A 13,814-nucleotide genomic window follows, 5' to 3' on the forward strand; every position below is an offset into this window, starting at 1 on the left:
CCTCATCCTCACTCACTGTCCTATGCCCTCACCTCTCAATGGCTGATTCTACTATACTCAGCGTGTTCCTCATCCTCACTCACTGTCCTCTGCCCTCATCTCTCCATGGCTGATTCTTCTATACTCGGCCGGTTCCTCATCCTCCCTCACTGTCCTCTGCCCTCATCTCTCCATGGCTGATTCTTCTACACTCATCGTGTTCCTCATCCTCACTCACTGTCCTCTGCCCTCATCTCTCCATGGCTGATTCCTCTATACTCAGCGTGTTCCTCATCCTCCCTCACTGTCCTCTGCCCTCATCTCTCCATGGCTGATTCCTCTATACTCAGCATGTTCCTCATCGTCCCTCACTGTCCTCTGCCCTCATCTCTCCATGGCTGATTCTTCTATACTCATCGTGTTCCTCATCCTCACTCACTGTCCTATGCCCTCATCTCTCCATGGCTGATTCTTCTATACTCATCGTGTTCCTCATTCTCACTCACTGTCCTCTGCCCTCATCTCTCCATGGCTGATTCCTCTATACTCAGCGTGTTCCTCATCCTCACTCACTGTCCTCTGCCCTCATCTCTCCATGGCTGATTCTACTATTCTTGGCATCACTGACCTCTGCCTTCATCTCTCCATGGCTGATTCTTCTATACTCATCGTGTTCCTCATCCTCACTCACTGTCCTCCGCCCTCATCTCTCCATGGCTGATTCTTCTATACTCGGCCGGTTCCTCATCCTCCCTCACTGTCCTCTGCCCTCATCTCTCCATGGCTGATTCTTCTATACTCAGCGTGTTCCTCATCCTCACTCACTGTCCTCCGCCCTCAACTCTCCATGGCTGATTCTACTATACTCAGCGTGTTCCTCATCCTCACTCACTGTCCTCTGCCCTCATCTCTCCATGGCTAATTCCTCTATACTCATCGTGATCCTCATCCTCCCTCACTGTCCTCTGCCCTCATCTGTCCATGGCTGATACTTCTATACTCAGCGTGTTCCTCATCCTCCCTCACTGTCCTCTGCCCTCATCTCTCCATGGCTGATTCCTCTATACTCAGCGTGTTCCTCATCCTCACTCACTGTCCTCCGCCCTCATCTCTCCATGGCTGATTCTTCTATACTCAGCGTGTTCCTCATCCTCACTCACTGTCCTCTGCCCTCATCTCTCCATGGCTGATTCTTCTATACTCAGCCGGTTCCTCATCCTCCCTCACTGTCCTCTGCTCTCATCTCTCCATGGCTGATTCTTCTATACTCATCGTGTTCCTCATCCTCACTCACTGTCCTCCGCCCTCATCTCTCCATGGCTGATTCTTCTATACTCAGCCGGTTCTTCATCCTCCCTCACTGTCCTCTGCTCTCATCTCTCCATGGCTGATTCTTCTATACTCGGCCGGTTCCTCATCCTCACTCACTGTCCTCTGCCCTCATCTCTCCATGGCTGATTCCTCTATACTCAGCGTGTTCCTCATCCTCCCTCACTGTCCTCTGCCCTCATCTCTCCATGGCTGATTCTTCTATACTCATCGAGTTCCTCATCCTCACTCACTGTCCTATGCCCTCACCTCTCAATGGCTGATTCTACTATTCTTGGCATCACTGTTCTCTGCCCTCATCTCTCCATGTTATCTTCTGTCCCGGGTACTACTGATTTCTCCTGTCACCCTTCCATTGATCTTCCGTGTAACTCATCCGGCTTCTGATGGAACGTCGTTATCTCAGTGTACCTGTAGAATATCAGGACATATCTTGGCAATGTTTGTTCTCTCCCAGCTTTGGAAAACATCCCTGTCCTTAGAATTGAGTCCTCCTCTGGCTCTCTGATTGAGGGACAGACCCTGGAGCTGGACTGCCAGGTTCCTGGTTATCCCGGGGCTATGGTTACATGGCACAGACAAGGAATTCCTCTCTCACCAAATCATCAGGTACAGAATTACTAGGGTGGTAAATGTGTGCGATGTAATCCATGTTGTAAGAGATTGCTGGCGGTAAAGCTGGACCCTCCAGGTGTGTATATGAGACACAGAACAGGTGGGCTCCCGGGTCCTGACAAGCAAACAGATGGATTCCGTGCAGCGATGCTCCTGTATATAGATCCACATTTGTACTTACTATTTCCCTGTAGGTCTATGGTTCCCGTCTGAGGATCCTGCAGGCCACTGAGGCGGACTCTGGTGAATATATCTGTCGCGTGTCCATTGGCAGCGTCATACAGCAAGCGTCGACCTTCGTCACTGTCTCCCGCATTTCTAGTAAGTGTGTTTGGTTTACTGCAGAGTGTTTATGTAAGAGAACATGTGATAGGCGCAGCGGAAATGCTTTTTAGGTCCTGCTATTTGTGATGCAGTGCAAGCAAAGAGCACATTTCATGTGTTGTGTCCAAAGTGAGATCCAATAGGTGCTAGAGCGGTGTCTGACCAATGACGGACCAGAATCCTTTGCACTAAGGGACTGTATGGGTGCACTAGGTGCTAGAGCAGTGTCTGACCAATGACAGACCAGAAACCCTTGCACTAAGGCACTGTACTGGTGCACTAGGCACTGTACGGGTGAACTTGGAGAAGCAGATTGCTGTCATCCATGCACAATGAATAAACCCAGTCTGCAATTTAGGACCCGCCTCTTCCTCTGTGTTCGTCACTATATAAAGCCTTATTAGCCTTCCTCTCCATGTCTGACATCTGCTGGCACTGTATATACTAAGAGTGCAGTATATAATCCCGTTTATACCCCGACCTCATGTGCTACTCATGTTTTGCTTTATTGTGACGTCATTTGCTGAATAATAAACTAGCGTTCCTCACTGCTTTCTAAGCAACATCCCCTTATTTTGTTTCCTTGTATCGCTCCCACCAGGCTCTGTTCCAGCTTTACGGATTGAACCCTCCTCTACCTCTGTGGCTGAAGGCCAAACCCTTGACCTGAACTGTGTGGTTTCCGATCCACCTAATGCTGTGGTTACGTGGCACAGAACGGGACAGCCGCTCTCCCCCAATCACCAGGTACACAGTCACAGTAATTACTACGATCCCGCTGTTCCCCAGACCATAACCCCACTGTGGTTTACCTGATGAGCCTTTTGTTGTACATAGGTGCTGGGCTCCCGTCTGCGAATTGTCCAGGCATCTGTAGCAGATTCTGGCGAGTACATCTGCCGCGTCGTCTCTGGAGCGCTCACCCGGCAGGCAACTATCACGGTCACTATAAGCCGCAGAGTTCTCCGTAAGATCGCTCATCGTGTTCTTTCTCATGATGTATTCTTCTTGTGCTCACGAAATCTGATCATCTTCATTTATCTGGCCAGCTCCCAGCATCACACCAACCATCAGGATCGAGTCGCCAACTCAGTCCTTGGTGGAGGGGCAGACAGTCATTCTGAATTGTTTGGTTGAAGGGCGGCCGCTGCAAGAGGTGACGTGGTACCGACAAGGGCAGCAGCTGTCAGCCAATCACCAGGTATGGGCAGACACTCAGCGAACGTTACTTGCCAAAGCGTGTTGGTTGATGTATCAGTAAGTAATATACTTGTCACATGCAGGTTTTGGGCTCCAGTCTGCGGATCCTTCAGGCCTCCCCGCTGGACTCCGGAGAGTACATCTGCCAGGTCAGCAGTGGTTCCGGGGTACAGGCGGCTTCTATCACGGTCTCCATTGAAGGCTCCCGACACAGTGAGTACAGAGGAAAATGGTCATTGCCGTCACTGGTTTGGTGGCCTTCCTTGGTCAGCAGCATGAGGTGTAATGTTCTGCTTACAGACACAGGCGTCTCAGGTGCCATCCAGATCTCTCCGTCTTCAAAAACTGTAGAAGAAGGTCAACATGTGGAACTCAGTTGCTTGATTGATGGGCATTCAGGCCGCCCAGTGACGTGGCATCGGTCCAGTGGGCAGCCACTGCCGCCAAATCACCAGGTAAAGCCGGCAATGTATCTATAGGAGACTTTATTGTAAGATGGTCCCCGTCTACATCCCTAGCAGGCCAATCACATTGGCCTCACAGAGGAGTAGGCATGACTTATCATTCCTTGGTTTGATAGATGTTTCAGCGGAGGAGAAGGGTCCTGGCTAAGTTCTATGTTCTCTGTCTGTTAGATCGCAGGACCACGCATGCGGATCCTCAATGCCAAGCTGGCCGATGCTGGCGAGTACATTTGTCGCATTGACACTGGATCTGGTTTCCAGGAAGCTGTTATCAATGTGATCATCCAAAGATCAGCTCCAGGTGATTCCTTCTTATAAGCCAGTGGAGGTATCGGATGTGCACACAATATTGGGGTCCTCTTTCCCTTGGCTGTCTGTGCACATCCATGTCTCATTATTCATCAGCCTTATGGGGTGTCGGAGTTACCCTTACCTCAAAGCACTGAGATCTGGCCTTTGTGCCTAGACCAGTTTATGGCAGAGTAGAGATCCCTTCATGTTCTGGAGATGTTTGGGACCTTCACTAGGCAGTAGAACCCTGAATGTTGTAAAATGGGGGCTTTGATGTCCATGGGAGACGTTGGCCATCGTTGAAGCAAACTATGTATGGATTTCTGTCGTAATTCACCAGGCTCATGTTCGAGTCCCTGATGGCATCATGATACCTGGTTGTTGAGCGTCTCATGGGCTGGGCTTCATCTAAGTAGCTTCCCGTATTGACCAGACAGATGTCACACCTAGACATGGATAGAGGTGGCACACGTTGGTGGCGCAGAAGTGTATAGTACATTTGTGCTCAGAAAAAAGATCCTTGGCACCTCAACTGCTCAGCCATTGTAAAGCCTTTGAGAAGTTCCCACCATCAGTGTCCCCATAGGCGATGAGGGGAAATCTTCTCCCTGAATCAGCTGGGACAATGCACAGACATTTAACGTCTTAATACAGATTTCTCCCGCCATTGCCTGGCATTCTGGCTGTTCTACAGGGGTTAGTAAGAGAATGACTGAGCTCCTCGTGTGTGCACAGGACGAGGGAGTTACGTGTACTGTGTACGCACCAAACACAAGATTGTGGTGAGCCGTACCCATCACCGGTGCCCCCCACCCAACGAGGTCAGAGAGAGCACTCAATTCTTATCCCCAGTGCTTGCTAATGTCAGAGCTTTATAGTGTACGCAGCTGTGACTTTGGGCATCGTTGTGCCCTACGTGGGGCACGTGTCTCTGCGTCCTCTCCTTACATTGCGTCTAAGCCTGGATGGAATCTCAGTGGAGGGAACTGTGGCCAGAACACGTTACAGTAACTTGGAGGTCTCTGCTGATTATTTCTGTCTGTGTGTGGCCATGTTGTAACCTTTCCTTCCCTCCTCCTCTTCTTCAGGGTCTGCAACCACAATCCACATTAAGAAGACCCCCGGGACTTTAACTGAGGACCAGACAGTGGATCTGAACTGCGTCGTCACTGGGAATCCAGAAGCTGATGTGACGTGGATGCGCCCAGGGGCAGATTTCTCCCCCAACCACCAGGTGGAGACAGACGGCTCTCAGTCATAGTGTAACGCAGGGGTTATATATATCCCCAGACTGTACGCATAGACACATGAGAAGGGTGGAGGTGATATGGTGGTGGAGGAGCTCTCTGTATTAGCAGGCTGTGCCTCACTCTCCTTATATGCAGGACTGTTCTGCTCTCTTCATAGCTGAGACCAGAAACCTCCCAGTCAGTGGTCTCGCTGCACTGGTGGCGCGTCGCGGAGATCTGCAGACTGGGTTATAATGCTGCCAGAGCGCATCCCTGTCATGGTGGATCTAACGCTGGCCAGACGTGCAGAACGCGTGCTCCGCATGTCAGGAAGTTGGTGGCCGGAGACACGCTCTGCGCACTTTGGCCCCATATCAGCGGACTGATACATTGCTCTTTGTTGCCGTAGATCTCAGGCCCCCGTCTTCGCATTGTCCAGGCCACTAGTGCCGATTCCGGAGAGTACGTCTGCCGCTACAACACCGGCTCTCAGATCATTAAAGCCTCCACCTATATTACCATCACACCCGGAACACAGAAAGTTGTCCGTAAGTCATTGTGTTCATGCGGTGCCGGGACAGGCCTTCGTTTGTGTGCACAATCCGCAGTACCGTGTGTCCTTGTGTCTTATAGGTCTGGAGACACCGGTCATTTCCATCAACCCACACAGCGCCACCGTGCGACAGGGGGAGAATGCCACGTTCAGGTGCCACATCCACAGGGGAGCGCAGCCTATCCGCGTGACATGGAAAATGGGACACAATCTGCAACTACAAGGTACAGGAATGTTACACGTTGTGTGCAGGTCTCAGGCTGGGCAGGCTTTCTGTCTCCTGTGGGGCTCCGCTTTCTGTCTCCTGTGGGGCTCCGCTTTCTGTCTCCTGTTGGGGCTCCGGTCCCTCTGCCCTGGCAGGCTTTCTGTCTCCTGTGGGGCTCCGCTTTCTGTCTCCTGTGGGGCTCCGGTCCTCCAGGCTGGGCAGGCTTTCTGTCTCCTGTGGGGGCATGGGTCCCTCAGGCAGCACCAGGCTCAGGATGTATGAGGAAAGGGGGCGTACCCGGGTGTGATGATGCCACTATTCCAGATTATTTTGGCTGCCGCTATTACGCTACAATGACAGATAATCACCGCTCTCTTCTTCCATTCTCCCTGTCTGTAGATAATGTGCACATCAGTCCCAATGGCTCCGTTATTACCATAGTTGGTGCTCACCACAGAAATCAGGGCTCGTATCGCTGCATGGCTTCCAATGCTTATGGGGCAGTGGACAGCGCCGTGAACCTGGTGGTGGAAGGTAAGTGACCGTTACGTGGCTGTTCTTGTGGTTATGTTGTGTCATGGTGATTATTGCTGGAGACATCAGCAGGGAGAGGCGTCAGCGCCGGGCACTGGGGGAGAGGCGTCAGCTCCGGGTACCGGGGGAGAGGCGTCAGCGCCGGGCACTGGGGGGGAGGCGTCAGCTCCGGGCACCGGGGGAGAGGCGTCAGCTCCGGGCACCGGGGGAGAGGCGTCAGCGCCGGGCACTGGGGGGGAGGCGTCAGCGCCGGGCACCGGGGGAGAGGCGTCAGCTCCGGGCACCGGGGGAGAGGCGTCAGCGCCGGGCACTGGGGGGGAGGCGTCAGCTCTGGGTACCAGGGGAGAGGCGTCAGCGCCGGGTACCGGGGGAGAGGCGTCAGCGCCGTTTACCGGGGGAGAGGCGTCAGCGCCGGGTACCGGGGGAGAGGCGTCAGCGCCGGGTACCGGGGGAGAGGCGTCAGCGCCAGGTACCGGGGGAGAGGCGTCAGCTCTGGGTACCGGGGGAGAGGCGTCAGCTCTGGGTACCGGGGGAGAGGCGTCAGCTCTGGGTACCGGGGGAGAGGCGTCAGCGCCAGGTACCGGGGGAGAGGCGTCAGCGCCAGGTACCGGGGGAGAGGCGTCAGCTCTGGGTACTGGGGGAGAGGCGTCAGCTCTGGGTACCAGGGGAGAGGTGTCCTCTCCCGTGCAGGGTCCGACGTTCCTTTCCACCCTCCCCCAGCAGGGATACTATTAGGGCGCTGTGTCACATGACACGAGTATATATTAATGCTGGACCTTTCATTGTTTCTCCTCTATATTGCAGGACGCCCCACGGTCTCTGTGATACCTTCAGGGGTGATCAGGGTGAACATGGGTGAAACCATTAACGTGGAGTGTATGGGGATGGGAGATCCGCGCCCTGTCGTCAGCTGGCGCCGACCTGGATCTAAGCAGGATATCCGGCAGCAGAATCACGCTCCACTAGACAGTCATGCAGTTCTGCAGGTCAGTGCCTCGTGCCTCGCACAGCTCTGGTGCAAACACCTCAGAGCTGTGCAAAGATCTGTTCAAGGTATAAGACACTACACTAATTGTTGCGCTCCGATGTCCACATTATACCAAATAAAAGTGAAAAACCCATGTTGACATTTTCATGCGTCTACTTTATGTTCATTGTGACTGATGCTTGTTGACGCATTGGCTGTTGTCCTGGGCCCTATACCCTGAGCTTGTCCACCCACCACAGAACGTGAGCCACGTAACGTATAGCCGTGGAGACCTCCTGTTGTGAGGGCTGCAGGTCACGTGGCAGCGCGATGTCCACCATCCCCGAGCTGGGGGCCTGTGGTGGCGGGTGACGGTATATAACCAGTGATACAAGGCCGGTAGTTACAGATCACCCATCACTTTCTATCCACCCCTGTAGATCCCAGCAGCGAAGGCTCAGGATTCCGGGTTTTACATTTGTGTTGGCCACAACCCAGCTGGTTCCACCCAGGTCCAAGTGGAAGTGCGAGTGGAGAACAGGGTGGTGAAGGAGAGCGCTCCGAGAGTCACAGCAGAGAAGACTAACTACTTGGTGCTGGCTGGAGAGACCGCCACCCTCCGATGCAGCGCTACCGGTGAGCGGGGGATGGGGGGTTGTGCCCACCGGGGACACTACACATGTTATATCAGCCTGGCATGGGTCTGAGGCTCTTTCCTGACACGGCATGGATAGCCAAAGGGCAGAGGTGCCACGTTTATCATCCACAGAGAGTCCGCATTGTAACATCACCTCATACTATTGTGCAGGTAACCCAATGCCAACCATCACATGGACCAAGCTCCGGGCACCTCTGCCGTGGCAGCACCAAGTGGTTGACAATGCGCTGGTTATCCCACGCGTGGCACAGCAGGACTCGGGACATTATATATGTAATGCCTCCAACGCCGATGGGCACGCAGACATCACCATGGCGCTGGATGTGGAGAGTACGTATCACACAGTATGTATATGATGTATTCATCCCACCGGCCACGTGTCTGTGGGATTGTTATTCAGTACAAGGTAATAATGATTCGCATTGTGCCGTAGATCCCCCGTATACCACCATCCTGCCAGACCAAGTCTCCGTCAGTGTCGGGGAAAGCATACGCTTACAGTGCTTGGCGCACGGCTCTCCTCCACTCACATTCCAGTGGACCAAAGTCAATGGTTCTCTCCCGAACGACGCCGTAGTAACCGACGGCAACCTTCAAATCAATCTGGCAACCACTGAACATGCCGGCTCCTATCGCTGTGTGGCCAAGAACAAAGTGGGCGAAAACGAAGCAATCGCCCAAATCAGTGTGTTAGGTGAGTTTCCGTGGCCTGTGTATGGCCACGGACTGGCCTGCGCCACTATAGTCATATGTATCGTTATCTATACCTGGCGGATGGATGGCGTAGATCATTCTGTTCATTTTCTCCTCTCCGCAGCTCCGTACTCTGTTCGCGTTTCGCCACAGATAGACACGCAGGCTGTGAGTGGGACGGCGCAATTTACCTGCACTGTGATCGGTGACCCGAAGGCCAGAATTCAGTGGGTTAAAGAAGGAGGCAATCTTCCAGCCAATCACAACATACAAGGGGCGGTACTTCGGTGAGAAGGGGGTGGGGTTTTACTTTTCCCATTCATGGTCCTGTGCGTGAGCCAAGCTGAGTGGTTCCCTGACTGCACCTGAAAGCCGGATGCTGTCTGTTGCATACATGTTCCCAGGTGCCTAGAGTAAATGGTCACATGATCTACCTGCACAAGCAGGAGATCTCACCCTGTAGCAACGTGTTTCTCACAGCGAATCCTGATGTCCTGCACCTGCATATTGCTCTTCTCACTCCCAGCCATTCTTCTAGTCTGGCTTACGAGTACAAAACAACAATAAAAAACTAGTAGCCTCTCATCAAGCTTCAGAGTCTGGTCGGGGGACAGACTACTTCAGGTCGGGGGAGGTAGGCGTCCCGGTCCACAGCGGGAGGCTGCCCGGTCCACAGCGGGAGGCTGCCCGGTCCACAGCGGGAGGCTGCCCGGTACACAGCGGGAGGCTGCCCGGTACACAGCGGGAGGCTGCCCGGTACACAGAGGGAGGCTGCCCGGTACACAGAGGGAGGCTGCCCGGTACACTGAGGTAGGCGTCCCGGTACACAGAGGGAGGCTGCCCGGTACACAGAGGGAGGCTGCCCGGTACACAGAGGGAGGCTGCCCGGTACACAGAGGGAGGCTGCCCGGTACACAGAGGGAGGCTGCCCGGTACACAGCGGGAGGCTGCCCGGTACACAGAGGGAGGCGTCCCGGTACACTGAGGTAGGCGTCCCGGTACACAGCGGGAGGCTGCCCGGTACACAGCGGGAGGCTGCCCGGTACACTGAGGTAGGCGTCCCGGTACACAGAGGGAGGCTGCCCGGTACACAGAGGGAGGCTGCCCGGTACACAGAGGGAGGCTGCCCGGTACACAGAGGGAGGCTGCCCGGTACACAGCGGGAGGCTGCCCGGTACACAGCGGGAGGCTGCCCGGTACACAGCGGGAGGCGTCCCGGTATACAGAGGGAGGCGTCCCGGTACACAGCGGGAGGCGTCCCGGTATACAGAGGGAGGCTGCTCGGTACACAGAGGGAGGTTGCCCGGTACACAGAGGGAGGCGTCCCGGTATACAGAGGGAGGCTGCCCGGTACACAGAGGGAGGCTGCCCGGTACACAGAGGGAGGTTGCCCGGTACACAGAGGGAGGCGTCCCGGTATACAGAGGGAGGCCGGACGTGTGTATATAACCTGTGATAACATACCCTGACCTCTTCACTGCAGGATTCCAGATTTGGAGCTGGGGAATGGAGGAGTCTACACCTGCAGGGCTGTCAGCCGCTTTGGCCAAGCTCAAGACAGCGGAAAGCTGGTGGTCCAAGGTTGGTGGGCATGGATGAGGCAATGTTCTCTGGCTCGGCTTCTGTTATATTTACTTTTACCACTCTCTTCTAGCTCTCAGAAATTCACAACCACTTTGGGGTGACCTCCATGTCATTTTATTTTACATGGGGGTTGTGGGTGAGGGTGGGGGTGGTTTTGGGTGGTGGTTGGATCGTACAATATTTCATAGGCATAACGAGTGGAGATCCTGTCCGTCCCTCACCGGACACATTATCTTCCCCCGCAGTGATGCCCAAAGTCAGGATTAATATCCGGACCTCCGTGCAGACCGTCCTTGCTGGGAACTCAGTGGAGTTTGAGTGCCTGGCCATCGGAGACCCCAGCGCCAAGGTGACTTGGAGCAAGGTTGGAAGTCGGATGCCGGCAGATGTCCTCATCAGTGGGGGGATGCTGAAGATTGAGCAAGTAAAGCAGTCAGATGCTGGGCAGTATCGCTGTACGGTGACCAATGACGTTGGGGAGGTGCAGTCTCACGTTATCCTCCATGTGCAGTGTAGGTACAGCTTCTGGTGCTTGGTATTGTGCAGGTTCCGCGCTGCCATATTCTCTAACATATATCCATATCGCATCCACAGCTGTGCCACAAATTGCTGCTCAGCCAGAGATGAAGGAGATAACGAGCGGATCATCCGCTGTATTCCCATGTCTGGCGTCTGGATTTCCCATACCCGAAATAACATGGACAAAGGTACAATATGTTCTATTCCAGCCCCTACGCACTGGGTCACAGCGACCCCTGTCCCTATGTACAGGACACTGCCATAACCCCGGTACATGTATACACTATACACAATATCCTATTCCAGCCACTACGCTCTGTGTCACAGCTACCCCTCTCCCTATGTACAGCACACTGCCATAGCCCTGGTACATGTATACACTATACACAATATCCTATTCCACCCCCTACGCACTGTGTCACAGCGACCCCTCTCCCTATGTACAGCACACTGCCATAACCCCGGTTCATGTATACACTATACACAATATCCTATTCCAGCCACTACGCACTGTGTCACAGCGACCCCTGTTCCTATGTACAGGACACTGCCATAACCCCGGTTCATGTATACACTATACACAATATCCTATTCCAGCCACTACGCACTGTCACAGCGACCCCTGTCCCTATGTACAGCACACTGCCATAGCCCTGGTACATGTATACACTATACACAATATCCTATTCCAGCCACTACGCACTGTCACAGCGACCCCTGTCCCTATGTACTGCACACTGCCATAACCCCGGTACATGTATACACTATACACAATATCCTATTCCAGCCACTACACTCTGTGTCACAGCGACCCCTGTCCCTATGTACAGGACACTGCCATAGCCCCGGTACATGTATACACTATACACAATATCCTATTCCAGCCACTACGCACTGTCACAGCGACCCCTGTCCCTATGTACTGCACACTGCCATAGCCCCGGTACATGTATACACTATACACAATATCCTATTCCAGCCACTACGCACTGTGTCACAGCTACCCCTCTCCCTATGTACAGCACACTGTCATAGCCCCGGTACATGTATACCCTATACACAATATCCTATTCCAGCCACTACGCACTGTGTCACAGCGACCCCTGTCCCTATGTACAGCACACTGCCATAGCCCCGGTACATGTATACACTATACACAATATCCTATTCCAGCCACTACGCACTGTCACAGCGACCCCTGTCCCTATGTACAGCACACTGTCATAGCCCCGGTACATGTATACCCTATACACAATATCCTATTCCAGCCCCTACGCACTGTGTCACAGCGACCCCTCTCCCTATGTACAGCACACTGCCATAGCCCCGGTACATGTATACACTATACACAATATCCTATTCCAGCCACTACGCACTGTGTCACAGCGACCCCTGTTCCTATGTACTGCACACTGCCATAGCCCCGGTACATGTATACACTATACACAATATCCTATTCCAGCCACTATGCACTGTGTCACAGCGACCCCTGTCCCTATGTACAGCACACTGCCATAGCCCCTGTACATGTATACCCTATACACAATATCCTATTCCAGCCACTACGCACTGTGTCACAGCGACCCCTCTCCCTATGTACAGCACACTGCCATAACCCCGGTACATGTATACACTATACACAATATCCTATTCCAGCCACTACGCACTGTCACAGCTACCCCTGTTCCTATGTACAGCACACTGCCATAGCCCCGGTACATGTATACCCTATACACAATATCCTATTCCAGCCACTACGCACTGTGTCAAAGCGACCCCTGTCCCTATGTACAGCACACTGCCATAGCCCCGGTACATGTATACACTATACACAATATCCTATTCCAGCCCCTACGCACTGTGTCACAGCGACCCCTCTCCCTATGTACAGCACACTGCCATAGCCCTGGTTCATGTATACACTATACACAATATCCTATTCCAGCCACTACGCACTGTGTCAAAGCGACCCCTGTCCCTATGTACAGCACACTGCCATAGCCCCGGTACATGTATACACTATACACAATATCCTATTCCAGCCACTACGCACTGTGTCACAGCGACCCCTGTCCCTATGTACAGCACACTGCCATAGCCCCGGTACATGTATACACTATACACAATATCCTATTCCAGCCCCTACGCACTGTGTCACAGCTACCCCTGTTCCTATGTACAGGACACTGCCATAGCCCCGGTACATGTATACCCTATACACAATATCCTATTCCAGCCACTACACTCTGTGTCACAGCTACCCCTGTTCCTATGTACAGCACACTGCCATAGCCCCGGTACATGTATACACTATACACAATATCCTATTCCAGCCACTACGCACTGTGTCACAGCGACCCCTGTCCCTATGTACAGCACACTGCCATAGCCCCGGTACATGTATACACTATACACAATATCCTATTCCAGCCACTACGCTCTGTGTCACAGCTACCCCTGTTCCTATGTACAGCACACTGCCATAGCCCCGGTACATGTATACACTATACACAATATCCTATTCAAGCCACTACGCACTGTGTCAAAGCGACCCCTGTCCCTATGTACAGCACACTGCCATAGCCCCGGTACATGTATACACTATACACAATATCCTATTCCAGCCCCTACGCACTGTGTCACAGCGACCCCTCTCCCTATGTACAGCAC

At 53.4% G+C, this 13,814-nt stretch overlaps 1 protein-coding gene across 1 annotated transcript in view; it reads left to right on the forward strand.

Moving 5' to 3' along the window:
• Window positions 1–13,814, forward strand: part of HSPG2 (heparan sulfate proteoglycan 2) — a 110,007-nt gene that overhangs the window by 72,616 nt on the left and 23,577 nt on the right. Inside the window, 20 exon segments of the mRNA XM_083161780.1 lie at window positions 1,766–1,917; window positions 2,118–2,244; window positions 2,849–2,994; window positions 3,085–3,214; window positions 3,297–3,448; window positions 3,531–3,660; window positions 3,748–3,902; window positions 4,083–4,212; window positions 5,291–5,436; window positions 5,841–5,979; window positions 6,065–6,208; window positions 6,589–6,723; window positions 7,528–7,709; window positions 8,131–8,326; window positions 8,499–8,678; window positions 8,782–9,042; window positions 9,166–9,328; window positions 10,525–10,622; window positions 10,871–11,137; window positions 11,220–11,332. Of these exon segments, the coding sequence (XP_083017906.1) occupies window positions 1,766–1,917; window positions 2,118–2,244; window positions 2,849–2,994; window positions 3,085–3,214; window positions 3,297–3,448; window positions 3,531–3,660; window positions 3,748–3,902; window positions 4,083–4,212; window positions 5,291–5,436; window positions 5,841–5,979; window positions 6,065–6,208; window positions 6,589–6,723; window positions 7,528–7,709; window positions 8,131–8,326; window positions 8,499–8,678; window positions 8,782–9,042; window positions 9,166–9,328; window positions 10,525–10,622; window positions 10,871–11,137; window positions 11,220–11,332 (3,146 nt within the window).

Source organism: Crinia signifera, chromosome 19 (assembly GCF_055691185.1).
Source record: "Crinia signifera chromosome 19, ASM5569118v1, whole genome shotgun sequence".
NCBI classification, from domain to species: Eukaryota; Metazoa; Chordata; class Amphibia; order Anura; family Myobatrachidae; genus Crinia; species Crinia signifera.